At 29.2% G+C, this 21,812-nt stretch overlaps 1 protein-coding gene across 13 annotated transcripts in view; it reads left to right on the top strand.

Moving 5' to 3' along the window:
- The window catches only part of LOC100879380 (uncharacterized), a 44,768-nt gene that overhangs the window by 15,394 nt on the left and 7,562 nt on the right, over positions 1–21,812 (top strand). For 3 of the 13 annotated variants that reach the window (XM_012289185.2, XM_012289184.2, XM_012289189.2), the window contains 15 exons: positions 73–287; positions 991–1,103; positions 1,386–1,530; positions 2,215–2,315; positions 2,647–2,822; positions 3,199–3,485; positions 3,987–4,194; positions 4,506–4,689; positions 7,392–7,604; positions 8,435–8,560; positions 9,671–9,832; positions 10,661–10,810; positions 12,618–12,849; positions 14,025–14,204; positions 14,835–19,876. In XM_012289185.2, the coding sequence (XP_012144575.1) occupies positions 73–287; positions 991–1,103; positions 1,386–1,530; positions 2,215–2,315; positions 2,647–2,822; positions 3,199–3,485; positions 3,987–4,194; positions 4,506–4,689; positions 7,392–7,604; positions 8,435–8,560; positions 9,671–9,832; positions 10,661–10,810; positions 12,618–12,849; positions 14,025–14,204; positions 14,835–14,971 (2,629 nt within the window). In that variant the 3' untranslated portion in view covers positions 14,972–19,876. Of the gene's footprint in view, positions 1–72; positions 288–990; positions 1,104–1,385; positions 1,531–2,214; positions 2,316–2,646; positions 2,823–3,198; positions 3,486–3,986; positions 4,195–4,505; positions 4,781–7,391; positions 7,605–8,434; positions 8,561–9,670; positions 9,833–10,660; positions 10,811–11,665; positions 11,887–12,534; positions 12,850–14,024; positions 14,205–14,834; positions 19,877–21,812 lie in introns of those variants that run through there. The other 10 variants (XR_013038756.1, XM_076533657.1, XM_076533658.1 and 7 more) reach the window with 9 other exon arrangements.

Below are 21,812 nucleotides of genomic sequence, written 5' to 3'. Positions count from 1 at the left end.
TATTAAAACTTACCTCGTTATTTGATTGAAACTTCATAGCACTCTTTCATTGACGAAATTTAATGCACTTAGATTTACGAAATGGTGGCCAGGATGGACGGAAGATAAGAAGATTCCACCGTTCGTGGGTTCTCGTCCTCTTTGCTTGGTAATGAAGCGCAAATTTCCGTGTCACGAAAGGCCAGATTCAATTTGCGTTGCTGATTACTTCTTTTGGGACACAGAAGATTGTGCCACCTCTTCTAAAGGTCACTCCTACATTTGTAAGAGACCCTACGATGATATTGGTAAGATCCGTTTAATTAACTTCTTAACACGCTTTACTTGTTAACCTCTAATGAGTATATCTTTTATGTACACCCTAGGTCTTCATATTCAACAAAAATATTTGTAGTTTGGTAATAATACATTATGGTATACAAACATGTTTACAAACTATTTTATTAAGTTGATAAAATTGACTGATAGTTAATTGATTATTTGAGTGATTATACTTTTGTACTCTTGTAGTATATTGTATTTCATACCTGCATGTTTGGTAAACGAAACAATTTAAGTAAAGAAAATAATCAGTTTTTAATTATGATATTAAGTTACAAATTAATTATTATATCACATTCGTTGTGGTTTGTAATTGAGCAATTTTGATGCCTTATAAAATCAATGATTTTAAAGCAAAAAGTATCATGTGACATATGTGTACACATATTAACTTACAATTAAATTTATGTTTAAATAAAACTTTAAAGGGAGCACTACTCATACATCTAATATGCATATATGTATATAAATTTTGTGCATATGTTTCATCTAAAATATATATATCCAATAAAATGAAAATATATACAAATATATCTTAATAGAAAATCAATATTGAGTACATTGTATAATTTAGAAATTAATTTTCTCGAAAAAAAAATTTTGCATGAAATAATTTGTGTTCTGTGCTTTCAAACTGTTTCCATTTATATGTTTAAATTATTGTTTCAGGTTGTATTTACGGAAAAGGAGGACAATATGCCGGAAATGCAAATGTTACAGCATCAGGAAAAGAATGTCTTCCGTGGAGCGACCCGAAAGTTTCTCACCCTCTTACAGTAAACGTCAGTATCAATATTTTCTTCTCCATTTCTATAATCTTATTCTTCGTGTGTCTCGTATTATCTCACATGTGTTTTCGTCTCTTTGAAATAAGCAGTCCATATTTGTTTGGAGTTTACGATCTTCCCTATGACTTATTTTTTGACATCTTACGAGCCTTTTAATGACCTACTTTTTAAGATCACTTTTATGACATTTTCAACGCTTTACGACTTTCTTTATAACTTACTTTTTGAGGTTTTAAGGCTTCGTTTACTGATATTTATGCTATATTTGTATGGTAGGTGGTCAATCGAGAGTTGAGAGAGAAATTGAAAACTCACAATTACTGTAGAAATCCAAACCCGACTAGGGAACCTAGACCATGGTGTTTCACGGGGCCAGGTGCTGAACGAGAATATTGTGACATTCCGTCTTGTGGAAATGTTGGTAAGATTCATTAAAATCTTAATAATATCAACTTGTACTTTTAACAACTATTTATAAAATATTTTGTAATTTTTTGATAGAGAAATATATTTTTTCAAGCATTTAATATTATTTATTATTGCACAGTACATAACAAAAAATGTTAAATATCATATAGATAAAATCGCTCAGGCGGGAAAATAACAAATTTTGTGTATTAAAATAAATTACTTACAGTCGTATGTAATTATAGAAACATATACACTAATTTTATTATACTGTTTATGTTACAGGAAAATAGAAATATTTTATTTTTTTGGGAAAATTGTGATTTATCGTTTAAAAGACATATTTAATATCATAATTATTTCAGCATTAGACACTTTATGTAATTAATGTAGTATTAGATATTGAAATTAATTAATTCAGGTGTGTATATGCATAAGGGAATTAAAATATCACGTTAAATTAAATTAAAAACGTAGAGAAATTGTAAAATAGAATTAGAAGTAGTTAAACAAATGCAACACAATAAAAAGTTTAATTTCTTATCACAATAAACTCTGCTTATAATAATAAAATTGTTAAATTTGAATAATATGCTGTATTAGTATGTATGAAATTCTATATGAATATGGCAATATAATAAGACTTTACGGCAGTTAATAGATTGCAAAGGACTAAACAGAATAATAATTTTCTTAGGTTCTCCAAAATCTCTGTTAACTGGAAAATGCAAACCTAAGCATTTTGAATGCTTACCAGGAGAGTGTATTCCATCACCATGGGTTTGTGATGGAGACGAGGTATAATACACTTTTTTTATACAACAAAAATACAGTTTTTACTAAAATGTGTTATATTCTACGAACAAAATAGCTGATTATTTCAAAAGTTATTTTGAGATCAAGTCGGTTGATTATTTAAACAATGTTATAATTCTATAAATAACTAAATTGATTATGCAAACAATTTTGTAATTCAATGAAAAAGTCTACTAATTATTTGAAAGTATTATATTCTGAAAACGAGTCGGTTAATCATTTAAAAAATGTTATAAATCAGTTGATTATTTAAAAAACATTAACAAATCGTAATATAAATTTGAGGAAAACGAATTTAATAATTGATTTTAAGGATTGTACAAATGGCGCAGACGAAAAAGATTGTGTCTCGCACATGGATTTGTTCCAAAAATATTCTAAACAAAAGCTGGAGGGATACGATGTCCAAAAATGGCTGAACACACCGTTAAAAACATGTGCTCTTAGATGCAAGGAGGCTGATTTTACCTGTCGATCTTTCTCACACAAGTACATACACTTTTATTACATATTATTAATTAGAAACTGATAATAATTTACATTAAATTTATTGCTTACTATTAATTGTAAAACTAAGAACATTTACTAAAATTGAAACTATTAAATTTGTTATTTAATTTTTAATCTTATTACTATCGAAGTTCGATAATATAAGAAATAATTAGAGTCAAAGAAGTTCCTTATTACTTGTTATTACATACAATCATAAGAGTTAAAATAAGTTTGTAATTATTTACTCTTTATTACATATTATCACTAAAGTTAATGTTTGAAACTACGCTTATATATTTTCTAACCACAAGTAGATATATATAATTGTTTCCTTGCTGCAGTAATGTAATTCGTTCATTTTGTTTGCATTCAGGTCTGCAGGAAATATTTGCCTTTTGAGCGACAGTAACATTGGCATGACTGGATCACTGAAACCCAATAAAGAATTCGATTACTATGAAATGACAGAAAGAAGCGTAAACTGTGAAGGAATGTACGTCTGTCAAAATCGAAAATGTATAAGTCAAACGAAAGTATGTAACGGGAAAAACGATTGTAATGATCGTAGCGATGAAAGTATTTGCACTGTTGAAAATTTGGATTATGCGATTCGGTTGGCTGGTTCAGAAAATAATTACGAAGGCAGAATTGAAGTTAAGAGTAAGTTAAATTAATAATATTTTTATGATTAATAAATAAGAGGATTATAAAGAACCTCTTAAATATTTTTATTAAATCCTGAACTATAGCAATTTTAATGAACAGAATATGATCTCCTCAAGGAAATTAGATCATCTTAGAAAGTACATTTTGTTCTTAGATTTTAAATATTTTGTACAATTATTTTATCTTAATTATATATTTAATAATATTAATATAATTTCTTCATCTAATTTGTATGTTAAAGTACATGAAATAACTATAATGAGAAGATTACAGTCTTCTCAAACAAAGTAAAATAATTTACAAAATTTACTTACATTGTAATTTATTTTAATTTATAATAATGAATGTTATGTAATGTGTTCAGGACCAAACCTCGTAATCAGAAGATTTTCTTTTCACGAAGATTTATATATTTGGTGGATTAGAATAGACTTAATTGTTTATATAAGAAGAATTGAAGGTTCATTTCAATATTGAAAGCATAAAAATTTTCAGTTTTGGGTGTATGGGGTCAAGTATGCGACGATGGTTTCGGAATGATCGATGCCAACGTAATTTGTAAAGAACTTGGCTTTGTTCTTGGTGCGTTGGAAATTAGACCAGGAGGATTTTATGGAAACCTAGATCCACCAACGAGGTTTATGGTTGACCAACTGAGATGTCGAGGCAATGAGACTTCTTTACGTGAATGCGACTTTGATGGGTAATTTTAATATAAAAATACAATAACAATCGAATGAAACACTGAAGTGTAATACTTTAAATTTTGAAAAGAAATGTGCTTTCTACCTTGTCTCAAATAATCAAAACAAAGAACAATATCTCGAATTTTATACTCTATTTTAAATAATTCCAATAAAAGACATGTTTGAAAATTGTTCACATTTTAAAGTTTCTAATTTTATTTTTTAAATAAAATATGTAAAGGATAACAATTAATAAACGGTATTCCGTAATATTATTTAGAAAAGGAATTTAGGATTTCATCATTGATTCAATTACTCTGCTTCATAGATGGGGTGTACACAACTGTCAACCAGAAGAAGCAGTAGGTGTTATTTGTAAGACTGCAGTGGACAGTTGTCAGGATGGTCATTGGAAATGCGACAAAAGCCCCACGTGTATTCCAACTGCGTTTATATGCGACGAGGTTGTCGATTGTCCTGATCGTTCTGATGAAAGTTCTGAACATTGTGACGTAAGTAGTATAAAGTACTACAACCCTTGGCCATCAAATTAAAACCACTATAAATTTTCATAATTTTATACGTTTACCGTAAAATTAAAAGGTTTGTTCAAATTGCAATCATGTACTTTATTAGCTACTAATATGATACACTACTACTGTACATAACATTATTAATACATGTTAATATTTTGTATTTCCTTTGTTTTGTTGACAGCTTTTTCCGGCAGGCTCTGTATACGTTGATCTAATACTTTATATCTTCATTATTTTCCCAAATACACTGCTCAAAAGAAATATGGCATAGAAAAAATTTAGGCAAAAATTGGCCAAATTTGACTGATGATAACTCCGTGAAAAATCATCGCAAAGTTATGCTCTTTTTTTTAAATTAAAGCTTGAGATCTCTACTTTAAGACCCTGTAGTTTGATTTTAGATTTGATGCATCCCTGCCACAATAACACCGTAAATGTGAGGTCATGTTTGCAATATTGAAAATTACAAAGTTTGACGAAATGCATGGACTTGCCACATTTTTTTGGGGCGATACTGTTTACAGCAGCATAAAGTACAAACCTTTATCTTTAATTTCCAGTATGTGAAAAACCGCTACCATTTTTTTCTGCAAAGATACAGAACTTTAAAGAAACCCTTGCATTTATGGCATATACCGCCGGCATTAGCATTACCCGATATGCACCTCGGAGAGGTTGCTGGACAGATTTTGCACATCATATGCCTCTGACAAGAGCCTTTTTTTGTGTGTATATGTGTGTGAGTATCTGTGTGTCTGTATGTTTGAATTCTAATAACGCGTGTTTCCACCGCGTTGTTGAATTATCCCTTGCAGTCGATTACTCATGTTAATGCAAGCCCTAATTTCTTCCTGTGGAATGTCATTCCAAATTTCAGTTAAGACTTGCGATAGATCTTACAGATTGGTAGGTTGTCTTGTTAAATTTCTATAGGGTTCAAATTTGGACTTACTGCAGAATATGGAAGCAATCAAATTGAATTGGGACTGCAAAATTCGAGAATGATTCTCAACGAGGCTTCTCGACGATAATTCATACACACACACAGATTCTCATACACAAATACACATAGAAAAGGCTCCTGTCAGAGCCATATAATGTGCAAAATCTGTCCAGCAACCTCTCCGACCTGCACATCGGGTAATGCTAATGGCGGCGATATATGCCGTAAATGCAAGGGTTTCTTTAAAGTTCTGTATCTTTGCAGAAAAAAATGGTAGCGGTTTTTCACATACTGGAAATTAAAGATAAAGGTTTGTACTTTCTGCTGCTGTAAACAGTATCGCCCCAAAAAAATGTGGCAAGTCCATGCATTTCGTCAAACTTTGTAATTTTCAATATTGCAAACATGATCTCACATTTACGGTGTTATTGTGGCAGGGATGCATCAAATCTAAAATCAAACTACAGGGTCTTAAAGTAGAGATCTCAAGCTTTAATTTAAAAAAAAAGAGCATAACTTTGCGATGATTTTTCACGGAGTTATCATCAGTTGAATTTGGCCAATTTTTGCCTAAAATTTTTCTATGCCATATTTCTTTTGAGCAGTGTATTTGTAATTCTTTTCAACTCGGATAATGTGATTGTTGAGTTGTAAACTAGTCTTTCGAGTAGGCAGACATTTTATGTGACATTCAAATTTCACCTGGCACGGTATCGATACTCAAGTCTAACGTAAACGCTTGCAAGGCCCTTAATCGCTCATCACCCACACAATTTATTATCACGATAGTAACAAGTTGCCATGTATTCATCGTTATCAATGTATATAGTAATAATTTGCATGACCTAAGACGATTTTCCACATATGACATAATCTTATAGTCATAAATGTGAAATTTTCGTACATGGTCCAAATTCGATGGCCAGGCACAGTATAACGATCGTAAAAACTTTTTACAGGCGCACAATAATGTAGGATCGGAAACTATCGAGGTTGACGGATTAAAAAGTTTTTCTTGGGAATAACAATAACAGAATAATTTTAATAATTTAACATAAGTATAAGAATCAACAAAAATATAAAAACCAAGTACAGACACTGATACAACTTTTCGGACAACTTGCTACTTCCAACGTTACGACAAGACTGATCCCGACGCCACGCCGTTTTCCTCGTTCTCCCTTGGTTCCCGCGTAAAAAGAAACAAATGCAATCTAATTCTTTGTTCCCTCGCTAAATTTCCGCGCCAAATCGTAATACCGCCGAATTATCTTGGCGCCAATCGTCCACGTTTCCCGCTCGCCCGATCGTATTCGATGAACCCCGGATAAACCGATCCCACAATAATTTACTTATGCAACTTTCTTTTTTTCTTTTCAAATTTATGTGTTAAATACATACATTACTTTTATATATCTATTTTATTTACAGTTAGGTATACATATATGTTACAAATAATCATATATCATTACCATTAGTACCAATGTTCCATTTGTAGAACATATTTGAAAATTTTTAATTATTTCATGACTTATGTATTTACTTCCACCCCTAATTTTATTATATTATACAAACAATTATAACGTATTAAAATTTATTTATTCTATTTTATTAAAATCGTGCATGAAATTTTGTATAAAATTTGTTTTACTTCATTTATTCTACTTCAAATTTAATATTATATGATTCGCGAATAATTGCAAAAATGATAAACGTTTAAAATCAATTATTTCAGGCACCTTTCGAGATACGTCTAGTGAATGGAAGTTCTCCTTTGGAAGGAAGGGTTGAAGTCCGTCACCATGGTATCTGGGGTACCGTTTGCGATGACGATTTCTCTAATGCAACAGCAACGGTGATTTGCAGATCCTTAGGATATGGTGGACGAGCTATTGCTAAGAAAGATGGCTACTTTGGACCAGGAGAGGGACCCATTTGGCTCGACGAAGTAAGTTTTGTTAAGTTGGTTTTACTAAAACATTTCAACGATTCAATTCTTAATTTACAATCTACGTATAATGTATAATGTATATCCTATAATTTATTATTTAAATTATTTATTATTTAACCTATAGTCTATTATCATTTATAATCTATCATCTATTATTTATCGTTTAATATTTATAATAAAATCTATAACAATAATATAATCTTTCCCTGATAATATTTATTTCTATTTTTATTTTCTTGTGTACTTATTTTAGTTGGCATTAAATATTAGGTCTACCTGTAAATAATCCATCACTTTATTACAAAGTTAGAATTTAACATTATAAAGTTAAAGGTAACATAATCCAAATTCAAAGTATACTGCCATTTATCTTATAAGATGGCGTCATATAATACCTACAAATTTACACGCATTATATTTAAGAAAAAACAACAATTTCACTAAAACTAGCAACGGAATTGAACTCCAAAAATTAAATTATTCATTGTTACACCTAATAGTATACTTAACATTGCTTTGTTTGTATCAAATTCATTATATCAATGAACCTGAAATTACATCATAAATTCGAAGACCGCATTTTTAACTTTCGAACGCTGCAACTGGGTCAGCTGCGACCCAGACTTGCAAAATGAACACAATGATGTTTCAAGCAAAATTGGCACACGAATTTATTCATTTAGAACACTTTCATACAATTAAAGAAATTAAATGGAGTTGAAAGTGAAATTTAAACTGTCGCCATCTTAGTGTTCGATTGTTAATGAAATTCTGCTAAAACGGTCATTTTTTTGGATCTTGCTTAACCTAATTTTTCTCTAAACAAGGTTTTCTGTTTGGGAAACGAGACACAGCTGTACCGATGTGATCACAATCACTGGGGTCAACATAATTGCAATCACGATGAGGATGCAGGTGTAATTTGTACACCTGGGGACATTAATGATTCCGAGGTAAATCGAAACATTCTCGTACGACGAAGATCGCGAATTTCAAGACAGTAGTCTACTTTAAACATTAGATAGATTAAATCAAGTAGTACCTATAGCAATGTCTGTGTTACGAACAAATTGAAAATTAGATAATCAAATTTTTCCCTTTAAAACGTACTAATATTTTACAGTCCTAATATATTAAAACCAAAACATATGTAATTCTAATTCAAAGTTACAAAAATAGACTATTATTATAGAAACTGTACAAATAATTAGAACTGTAGGAACCTTATAATATAATTAGAGAAATTCCTGCGTTTAGGTAACAATAGGTAACATACAATTAATACCTGAATAGTTTAAGTCGTAGATTTCTATTTTGTTAGAACAGTGAATGATCAAATTATTAGTTTCACTTACAAAAATTAACGATTTTATATTCAACCAATTATTATCTAGATGAAATTATCATTATCTTCGTATGAAGTATTGCTATTTGCAAATTAACGTTTGTTTTAATGAATTAACCCCTTGTCCTACAGTAACGTGTCACACTCGTGATGCACACTACAGTTCGAATGTGGTAAACTAGATTCGTATTTTCACTGTAATTGAATTTTTGGTTCAATTTTCATTGTGATCTGCGTAATCAATAATCACTGAATGTATAATGTATCTAACATTTCAATTTTCTTCTGTTGTTTTCGAGTTATAGGAATAATTAGCTAGTTGTAAATGATGCAACTGTACAGAAAATTGTAGGTTAAGGGGTTAAGTCTGTCATATACACAAAAAAATGTTTTTTATAGTGTCCGAATAATTTAATCATGTACTGCCTTAGCATTTAACGAAGCTCTCTATTATCTGCTTCATCTAATTTATAGTTTTAAGAAAAATTTAAAAGTACCAGGGCAGACCAATGCAAGTGCAATAATTATACGAATTATTTAAAAATTTAGAATGTTGTAATAGTGAGTTATCGAGAGATTTTGTAATCGATCGATAGAATATTTCCTAGTTCAATAAATGATGAGATTGCATAATAATCACGAGGCTAGTTTACTTTATTCCTTGACCCTGATCATCCCCTTTGATCCACGAATGCAATTATCGAATCAATAATTGCAGCCGTACTGGAAAACTGTGACGGATTTGCCAGAGACGAACATCAACGACATACTACCTTCAGATTGCGGAAAAAGATTGAAAGATTTCAGCGAAGATGATGAACTTATACTTGAAAGGGTGGTGCGTGGTTCCATCGCACCGAAGGGATCGTATCCATGGCAGGTAAAGCGGATATTTTTGTAATTAACACTTCTATGGTGTATAGTTGGACGAAAGGTGGAAATTTATAGTTAATGTCAAGGAAAGAGATTTTGAGAGAATTGAGAGAATCTAGGAAAATCGAACCAAGTTTCTAAATTTATCAAATTTCTAAATTTTCAATTGTTTAGGTCCCTGCATTTCTATGTCCCGATTTCCTGATTTTCCAATTTTCCAATTTCTCAATTTTTCCATTTCTCCATTTCTCCATTTCCCAATTTTCCAATTTCTTAAGTTTCACAATTTTTTCTAATTCTACAAATTTTCAAGTATCCAGATCCTAATATTCCTTAATTACGAAGTTCTTGAATTCTCAACTCTGCCAAACATTAAGTCGCCAAATTCTTATGTCTCCAGGATTCCCAAATCCTTAAATTCCGAAACTTCCAAGACTTCAAATATTTAAATTTCTAAATTTAATCAGTTCAGCAGAGTTCTCATATTCAAAACATTTAATAAATTTAATAAATTTAGCAAATTTAACAAATTTAACAAACGTCACAAATATACTACATTTAACAAATTTAACAAATTCATTTTGACAAATTTAATGAATTTAATAAATTTCATGTATCTCTAATATTTCTCAAATTTCAAATGTTATCATTTCTTCCAATTTTTCAAATTTCCCACATTGATAATACCTGAGTTTTTAAGTAACTAAGTTCTCAAGACTTTATTATAATTCCTAAATGTGCAACTTTCTTATTTACAGTATTTCTGAAAAATGCTATAATTTTCATTATTTATAAAATTTTTCATAATTTCCTATAACATGTGTTGTATTTGCAGGCGAGTATCCGTGTTCGGGGACACAGCAGATCGAATCATTGGTGCGGTGCAGTGATTCTCTCACCCATACACGTGCTCACTGCCGCGCATTGTTTGCAAGGATACAATAAAGGGACTTACTTTGTACGAGCTGGAGATTACAACACAGAGGTAACTGCGCTTCCGTAATTATTCTCATTATTATTCAGTTTGATTATATTGTTTAATTATAAACGGTATAAAACGGCGTTTTTGATTTACTGGATATTTTTACTACTCACTACTCAGTAATATGTTAGTAATTAAATAACATCGAATTGTGTACCATTCTGATTAAGCCTGGATTTAGGAACACTTAATAACCACTTATAGTTAATTTGAAAGAAAATTATAAAAATAAATGGATAAGACATAAACTAATACATTAATATAAGATGAAGTGGGGTAAGTTCGTAAACGGGACAAGTGCGTATACAGGCTATTTTTATTACAATATGAGCGAAATTTCTCCATTTAGTATGTTTGTTTTCTTGTTTTGTTTCACTATATCCCCTTTTATATTTCAGTTTAGAGTACTTGTTTGTAGTATAGAATACTTGTATAAAGCAGTAAGAAGCATTTTATAGCAGATTTGTTAATAATTCTGCTCTTGCCCCATTGTACATAAAATAAAGTTTCAAAGTATTTTAACTTTAAGTTACGCTCTTAGCCCATTTTCAGGGAAAGTGCAGATTAGTTGACATTTTAAACAATTTCCTATCAACATCAAAATGTACAAGAAAATTTAAGGTCCTAGTTAATATTAATTAAATAGTAGTAACTGTGCAAAGCGTTTGACAACATTATCGACAACGTTAAGTACTTACATAGCAGACTTACGTTTAAATAGCAACTTTACAAAAACCAGTCTGCACTTACCCCACTTCACCTTATTAATAAATTATCAATACATTACTAACGTATTAATACACAAGCTTAACAATATATCTTGATAAAAGCTACATAATAATTTTTGTAATTCTTCAGACTGCACATATTATGTGCTTCTTGTAAGTTGGCACGTGAATCAATAAAAGTAGCACTATATTATTGCCAACTTATCATACGCACACAGCATTTGTTTGAAATAAAATACAACCTGAATTTTAACCCTTTGCACAAAAGTGACTCACATTTGACATTCGGTTTAATACAATTTAAAGTAAGCATTTTTTAATTAAATCTGTAATATACATGTAATATATAAACACAGCAAAATAGACAATAATTAATAATGTAGAAATAATAACATCAAAAGAATTCATTAGACTTTTCAAGAAGAAAGTTTTAAAGATGTCTATTAATAACAGAAATACCTTCAAATGGAAAGGGTTATTAATAATAAAATCGATTTATTGATAGTCGGTTAAGAAGATCAAAATTACCTTTAGATCAAATTAATCAATAAACATCAGTTAATATGTAGATTGCTCAAAGAAAATCTTTTGTTATATCGCATGCAAATTTTGAAGTAAGAATCACGGATATTTTGCTCTATAGCGTGCATATTTATGGATTTTTTCAGAATTTTTAACTGCGAAATGAGTTCTTAAAAAATTCGAAAAATCAAAAAATTTTTCTGACAGAAATTATTAAATGACACTTATACTTTTACAGTAGTAGCGTCATGATTATTAATCTATAATTCTTGCAAATTTTTTAAGTTTATAGTTGAAAAAATAAATTATGTGAAAAAGTACTTTCTGTTCCGAATTTGTATGCTTTCTTGTTTAGGGATATTTATTAAATAGTCTTCAGTAGATTTTTCATTTATAATTAATGCAAATAATACATTAGATAAAGAAATAAAATAATTTCTTATAACGATCTATTAACTGATATAATTTGGTCTAAAGGAATGTTTCACCCTCCTTATCCAGCTGCAACCGTTAAAGAAGTGGGTTTTCATACACGCATTGCGCACTTGCGAATCTGTTAGATAGACGAAGGAACAGAAATCGAAGCCAATATCGAGGACTATTACATACACGAAGATTTCCGTAAGGGTCATCGAATGAACAATGATATTGCTCTCGTGTTGTTGAAAGGACTGGGAATTCCTCTTGGCAGAAATATTATGCCTATTTGTTTGCCACCGGAAAATGCAGAATATCCTCCGGGTCTTAATTGTACCATAAGTGGATTTGGTAGCATTCAGACTGGAAAATCAGGTAAATATTTTACTAAAACTAGTTTCGATTTTTTAAAGAAGTAATAATAGTTTTGTGAAATTAAAATTATTAACCCTTTGCACTAGAGGCCTTTTTCCCTCGAGTGAGCCCTTGACGAATTTTTCACGGCTAACTTTAAATGATTTCACCTAGAAATTAACATATATATTATTAGGATTTAATATTTGTAACCTTATATTAGAAACAAAAAAATTTGTTAACCCCTTGGCTGACATCGAGTCAGACTCTTAACGCACGTTACAGTTCTAATGTGATAAACTTGAATCGTATTTGCATACAGATCGAGTTTCGAGTTCGGTACCAATTGTAATTTGTATAATTCAAGACCATTAAATGCAAAATATACCTAATATTTCAACGTTCTATATTTATCTTAACACTGTAGTAATAATTAGGTAACTCTGACTGACGCAAACTGTTGCAAAACTAGGTTATGGGATCAAATATTAAGCACTGTATTTTTTCTTGTTTGGGATGTTACAAAACAACCACCACCCTTGGGGCAAATATCGCAGTAATATGTTGTTTGATGACCTTCACCAAGATTTTTTCGTTGTGAGAAAATCTTGCAATCTTCTCGAACTCCTGTTAGAATAACATGCAGTTTTCCATTCGATCGATTTCATCGAAACTAGACGTCGAAGTAGAAGTTCGATCACGAGTCTACCGAAAATCTCTAAATTAGTCAACCAAAGTTCCTACATACTGTTAAAAGCAAACTTGCAAAAGCTTTAAAGGTATTTCTATTTCCACGACTGTCAAGGTCGGACTAAGCGAAGACGGAATTAATTCACGATCACGAATTAATTTGAGATATGAAATGGCGACTCTCAGTCACCTCTCGAGTTGCATTGGATGAAGTGGGGACTGAGAGTTACTTCGAGTGCAAAGGGTTGAAACGCTTTCAACATTGCTTTTAAATTACCTTGACATTTTCTGTAAAACTGTTAATTATCTTTCAAATGTTGAAGATTAAAAAATGTGTAATAATCGAGTAGTTTTACTAGGTTAAACACTTGAGGGTAGTAAACAAGTTTTAAAGACGAAAATAATTATTCTGTAAATGACTTTATCATAAATTTTGTATTTATTATTTATTACTGCGAGGTGTAGGAGTTTCATTTAAGATATGACACATTGCTCTAATGTTGTAGCTCATTCGAAAGACTTAAGATACGGTTGGGTTCCATTGTTGGATCAGTCTGTGTGTCGCGCTGAACACATTTATGGTATGGGTGCAATTAGCGATGGTATGGTCTGTGCTGGATATCTTGATGAGGGTATTGACAGCTGTGATGGAGATTCTGGTGGACCTTTGGCATGTTATCACAATGGTAATACAAGCAAATATCGCTAAATTAACAAAATAATGTTATAGTAAACGAGTACAGAATTAAAAATGTTAAGTGTGAGATAATATTAGTTAGAAAATTTCAAATAGTTGTGCTACTACCTTCCTAATAGTTGTGCTATTAGCTTCCACTATTTAAATACTATAAAATGTGATTAATTAAAAAAATGATTCTTAATACTATGATAATTATATATGAATAATAGTTCTAAATATTGATTATAATTTCTAAAATTTGGTTATAAATATAATAAATTATTAGTGTCATGAATATCTGTTCACAATAGAATATAAATTCGAATATTGTAAATTACAAAACAATAATATTAGAATGTTTTTAAATTGTAAATAAAATAGAATATTAAGATATTATAAATTATAAATAGAGATTTGATATTAGCATACTGTAAATTATAAATAGGGTACTTATATTACAGTATTATAAATTACTAATTATTAATAAATCAGAATATTCAAAATTAAGGTAAATCACTAAAATAATATAATAAAAAGAGTGAACTGTAAATGTAGCTTGAGCTTCATAATATTAATTTAAGGAAAACTAATATTGATCGAGACGTCTAATAATTTTGTATGCTTTTTTTCGATATAGGAGCCTTCACATTATACGGAATTACTAGCTGGGGGCAACATTGTGGAGAAGCCAATAAACCGGGAGTGTACGTTCGAGTTTCTCACTATCGTCCATGGATCGATCGGAAGATTAAAGAGTCTCTTTCAGGGAGATAGATCTTCGCAAAATCCCGGTGCATTTTTAACAAAAACAAACAAAATGTAATACTTAAATTGGTTACTTACTAGTTGTTTAAAAATAGGTTATTAACATCGTGAAATAAGTTAACATAAATTAAGAACATTAGCATACAATAATTGCCATAATCAATAATTAATATGTTACAAATAATTCATAACAACATAATTAAAATAATTGTTTCCAAAATTTAGTATTAATATTTAACATACAATGTTTGAAAACAACTTACCTTTTTTACAATCGATGAATAATTTCATAGAAACAAAACAATACCAAAAAGAGATTCAATAGAAATACTTTAAATTAATTTCTAAATTTTCTTTTACACTATTTTGCGAAACTAAATAATAGAAGTTAATTTATTAAAATAAATGAAACGCTTTAAAAAGACCAAAAAAATAAAACGTGTTAATAATTGTAAGATATATAAAATAACAAGGAATAAAATAAATTATTTTCTATAGGAGTTTGATAAGGTTCATGCTTTTGATGTTGCGATTTTGCAAAGAATACACCTTGAAGAAACGTCCATTAATCTGTAGTTTATTTCATAAGACATCATCGTTTCTACAATAATTGTAATTGCTGTCTTGTCGCTGTTACATGTTCGAGCCTATTTATGTACAATAGTCCCAACACATTTGATCGGATAGAACAAAAAAGCTGCAATACGAAAATCTTCATTTAATCGTGTAATAGAATCGACGTATGAACAATTGAAATGAACAGGAAAATGAAAGGTTTCGGCGACCTACGTTACGAGATTGCAAAAATCTTTGAATATTATAATCGAAATCGTTGTATGTTTAATTATTTGGATTGATCGATCGACAGATGAATTGACCCGTAAACAATTTTTAGCTTTATTGACTTTCTTGGTAGACTGGCAGTTATTTAATTGTAAGAATGAATTTTTCATGCATTTCCTAAATACTATCATTCATGCTTTTGTAACTTAAAATTCATAGTAATTTCAGGATTTCAATCTAAATTATTGGTGTAAAGTTTTGTGAAATTCAAATTCATGAACTTTGAATTTTGTAATTTGCAAATTTGTAAATTTTTCAATTTTTGGATTTTTTAGCTGTATAATTTTCAAATTTCTAAAGTTAGTGACTTTTCAATTTTTTAATTTTTCAATGCTTCAATTCTCCAATTTTCAATTATTCAATTATTCAATTATTCAATTCTTCAATTCTTCAATTCTTCAATTTTCCAATTTTTCCAAATACTCCATTTTTTACTTTCCTCACTAAATTCATAATTTTTTAATTTATATATTTGACAATATTCCTATTTACAAATTTGCAAATTTTACAATTCTTAAGCTTTTTAAATCATCAATTTCTACTTTTCTAATTTTCCATTTCTTCAAATTTTCAGATTTGTAAAGTTCCCATTTCCAAGTTTGCAAATTTTCCAGTATTTCCATTTACAAATTTGTAAATCACAAAACTTTGTAATTTGCAGAACTTTCGATTTATAAATTATATGTGTTATTTTCAAACTTACAAATTTTAGAAGTTTCGAGCTTACGAACTTCTAAATTTGTAATTTTGAAAATTTCTAAGTGTTCCACTGCAATACGAAGATTTACAAATCTTCAAATGGACAATTTACAGATTTAATAATCTAAATTAAATATACAATATTTAGTAAAAAATGATGTCAAAAGTGACTATATAATCAATAAAATAGTAATAAAAAATTATTCTTCACTTTTGACTTCTCCTCACTTATCGTTCATTCTACGTCCTAGACTCAATACTGTTAAAAATTCAATATGTACTCTATAAATTGACAAATACACTTATTATTTCAAAAACTTTTTAATTATATAAATATTAAAAAGGTAAAAAAGGGAGAATTGAGCTGTCGATCGTTCAATCAATTACATTTTTATAATCGAGTTTTTAAAAAGAAAGGACCATAATACAGTGTTCAATTCGCTTGATCCTATATTGTGTCCGTTATCGAAGGACTCCTTTTCGATGATCGATCTCTCGAAACGATCATCGTGTCGTGTTTGTTCGCAAAAAGGAACGACGATCGTCACGAAACTATTCTGGATGGAATCGAATGATAAAACGGAATCACACACAAGTGAAATCGGCGAAAAAAAACCACGCAGATCTACGTAAAACTCTTGGTGCAATTTATAAACGTCTTACAATTAAGGGAATGTCGACAAAAAATACGCTTAACACGAAACTTAACGTTAATTCTAACCCGAATACTCTTAATTTAGGCATAATACAATCCGTGTTCTCGTTCGATGAAAAAGCACGTCACCCTAATACATTGATTTCGTATTTGTAATTGATTTAATTTAAGTTCGATCATAAATTAAATTAAATTTAATTTTTTGTAATGATTCGTTAAATTGTTTATGTAAATCGTTGCATATGCTATATATTTAGAATAACTTGTTTTATATCGAAATTCTGTTTTATATTAAACTTTTATTATTTAAATAATATTTTTTTATTATTTAAATAATATTTAAATAATAATAAATAATAATATTTTTTATTATTTAAATAATGATTTTATTATTCTACTCCATTTTATTTAGTTTCGAGATGCATGGTTATTTAAATCTGGATATGCGAAGCATGTTTTAGAAATTACTTATAAATGTTGAGGATAGAGAAAAGAACTTCCATCAGCATCTTTTTTCACTAAAACAATGCATCAATAATTAAAGTACTATAATTAATGAAAAGTGTAAAAATTTAAAAATTCGATTGTATAAAATAAATTTAATGAATAATTTCAAATATAATTTATTGTACATATATTTCAATTTTATTTTGTAAACCACGTATCTCAGTTTCATTTTTAAATAAAACTGTGTAAAAAACTAAAAAATAAAATACTATTTAAAAGCACCGATCAAATTATATTTCTTTTCTAATCTGAAATATCCATGCTGTTTAAAATGAAATTTAGTAATTTCTATAAATTGTTTTAGAGTTAAACATAAAACGTCTTTCCACTTTTCCAGTGATTTGAAAATACTTAATTTTTAGAGACATTTAAAACAAAAAATTCAAATCTTCCATTGATAAAATCAGAATTGTACATTATTCGAATAATTTTTAAACTAAAGTTTCGAATAAGTAGAAAATACCTCATCAAAAATACCTCATCAATAATTTTTTATTCGAACAGAAATATATTTGAAGATTTTGGAACAACATCAATGTAGTTATTATAGAAGTAATAACTTTTAATCAGAATAAAAATATATTGCAATTAAAAAACATTGATTATTCGTAGAATAATTTATATACGCTTGAAATTTTAATTTAAAAATTTTCGAAAATCATACATTATTTTATTTGAACAAAAATTTATCAGTTGCTTTTTCATTAAAAATAATATACTTTCATTAAAAATAATGCATTATTAATAAACAATAGATTAGACTATTTTAACAATAGATTATTATTCTCCAATAAAAATTTAAGTTATTAGTTATTTTAAGAATACCTTCTTTTTATTGAAAGTTTGTATTCCAAAATCGTCAAATATATTTCTATTAAAAAGATATCACTTTTCCATTTTAAAGAAAGTTTTAAGTTTGTAATTGTAGATCATTCAAATAATGTTCAACTCTGCATAAAAATATTTTAAGAACAAGAATTATAATTAGAATTATTCTGAATTTAATGATCAATTAAAAACCGGAAGACAGATGTTCGTGCCTTCGAATCGTAACAGAAACACGGACTTCCGACTAACGATCTAGTGACTAGACAGTAAGCAAGTGTGTTCGTGTTCTCTCTCAACCAACCAATCAATCAATCAATCAATCAATCGTTCGAGGATGAAAGTTCGTGTGTACTAGAAGGTATCGTTAGGCGATCTCAGATCGATCGATCGGCGATTAACGTGGCCGACAATCCTCCTTTAAATTCGATTTACGGCCTATCCAACCTCTTACATCCTAGATAACGCATAGATATACGCAATATGTTTATGTGTCATATAATTATATATATATACACGACTTTCCTTTTTATGTACAGAATCGCAAACGATGCGTTGTGTTCGTCGAACATTTGAACAGGTCGAGTGTACGCAACACCGGAGTATTTTTTATTTCTCGAAAACTAAATCGACGCTCGATCGATTTCACGGCCGTTCATGTTCCTTTTCCTCCATTTTCTTACCATCTGTCGTGTTAGAAAAATCGTAGAAAAAAGCGAACGGTAGAAAATATTACGACGGCCAGTTGTTCACGAGAAATCAGTCGAGAAATCGATCGGGATCGAACGAATTCTCGAGATCCTCCGCCATCTTGTGACTCTTCCCGCTTCAACTTTCGGTTCAAGGATCGAAAATGAGGCGTCCGACACGGACCTGGCAAGTTGATTGTTTTTCTACGGTTGCAACGCGACAGAACACTCTTACTTTTTTCTTTTTATTATTTATTCTTCGTGAATATCGACAACGCGACGCTTACACGGTAACACTCGTTAACTATTACTGCTTACGTTCGTACTGTTAATCGTGTATGCATTATTGATAAACGTGCATGGATAATTGTCAACTTCGATATATTCTAACGTGAAAACATTCTCGGGACGATCGTGTCGCCGGACTCCTTTCCTCAATCAGGTTTTTGCTTTGCTGAGAAAAGATGAACGTGCTTAGTGAATATTAGTTGTCGCTAGCGAATATTTACACGCGTGTGAGATGCTTGTATAAATAAGTTTCCTAAGAGATGAAACAGGCGTAAGATATTTATAGATGTATGTGAGCTAATGTGTGACAGAAAGTGGAATATTGAAGGGTCTATGTTAAATTTTCAAGTTAAATTATAATAACGGTGTATGGTGAAAGTGATTAAATATATTGTTTTTATGTCTCAACGATACTGCTTGCGATAGGGAACCTAAATTCTTGTACAGACGTGAATTAAATTATTTGATGCTTTGTGCGAGTTTGGAAATTTTTTAATTTTTAAGTATACAAATTTTTAAATATTCAAATTTCTGAATATCCAAATTTCTACAATACACAATTTTTTATTTTCCAAATTTCTGAATTTTTAAATAGCCAAATTCTTACATTCCCAAATTCCCAAACTCTCAAATACGCCAATTTCTATATTCCTAGATATCTAAATTTATAAATTTTTAAATATCCAAATTTCTATATTTAAAGATTTCCAAGTTTCTAAATTTTCAAATCTCCAAATTCTCAAATTTTTAAATCTCTGTATTCTAAATTAAAAAATTTCCAAATTTCTAAATCCCTAAGTTTGATAAGCTTGAAATTCTTAAATTTTCAGACTCCTAAATTGTCAAAATTTTAGATTTCCAAATTTCTAAAGTTTCAAATTTCAAAATCTCATAATCTCAAAATCTCAATATTTACAAATTTTTAAAGTGAGTAGTCCGCAATAATCGTAATTTAAATTAAATTGTAGATAAACTGTCCTATCAAGATACAAATACGATCCAATTTAAGATCAATCTAAAATAGAACTATCAACAAGAAAAATCGAAACGGCGTTAAAGTTTCATTAGTTACCGTTTCTTAACAGAAAGCTTCCATTAAATTCCAATAAAAAATTGACAAGAGTTTTATTAAATTCCAATAAAGAACTGCCAATAGTTCTATAAAAGAATTATTTACCAATACTCTCCAAATAGAAACTTTTGTTAAGTATCCATTCTAAGGAGAAAACTTTCATTAAATTGCAATAGACAATTGCCAATAACATCGACAAATTCCAATAAGAGATTGTCAATAGTTCTACAATAGAATTATTTACCAATACTTTTAGGAAAAGAAATTATTGTCTAGCACCACTTTCAAATAGAAAACTTTTATTAATTATAATTTTGTAGATAGATGGTTTACCCAGGCTAATTTTATTTAAATATTAATTTATCGAATTGTTCATTGTTAATAAATTTACTTTGCAATATTTCAAAAGTTGATAAAAGAGGATCATATAAATAATATTAAATAAAAAATTATATAAATAATATTAAATATTATTAAGAATATAAAAAATTGTATAAATAATATTTTATACTTAATATTGAGTATTATAATATAAATATTATATAAGGATTATCCTCTTTAAGAACATTGATGTTTACGTTTAATTTTATTTTAAATTCAACAACTAATAGTCACGTATATAGATATTATCATTTTCTTGTATATTTGTAATGATTATGGAATGTGTTATACATGATTGCTACCGATTGAAAATAAATAAAATATAGTTACTAACTTCTGTTTCTAACCTTAAAAAGTCATTTCTAAAAAGGTTAGGAGCCTGCAATTTCTACAAGAATTAAATTACATTAAAAATGATCAAAAATGACTTTAAATTTTATTAATAAATTTTTAGTTAGATATTTACGAATATTTTTCAGTATTAAAATCTTCCATTAAGTTTTAATTAAGCTTCGTAAATAAAAGCAGTTTCTAATCAATTTCACCACACCTATCACAAAATTCATCATAATTTGCTGACCGCCTCAATCATCATCAGTCACAAAAATCACGAATTTAATTAATTAAACGACGAAAGAATATTTTATCCTTCGTGATTGTTGTGAAAATACCTACGTCCTATAAATACAGTTCTTTTCATAAATTATTATAAATTTAACATATTTTAATACTGTTAATACTGTTGAAACAGCTCGAACTGTACATCGACGAATGCTCTTTATTTCACCTATGAAAAAATTGTGTTAAGAAAGGAGTCCGACTTACAATGGCGGCCCGATTTTGGCGGCTCAATCGATGAATTATACTTTCTTTATTTACGCGATCTTCGCG

This window comes from Megachile rotundata, chromosome 7, assembly GCF_050947335.1.
Source record: "Megachile rotundata isolate GNS110a chromosome 7, iyMegRotu1, whole genome shotgun sequence".
Taxonomy (NCBI): Eukaryota; Metazoa; Arthropoda; class Insecta; order Hymenoptera; family Megachilidae; genus Megachile; species Megachile rotundata.
This window is presented reverse-complemented; position numbering and strand designations above follow the sequence as displayed.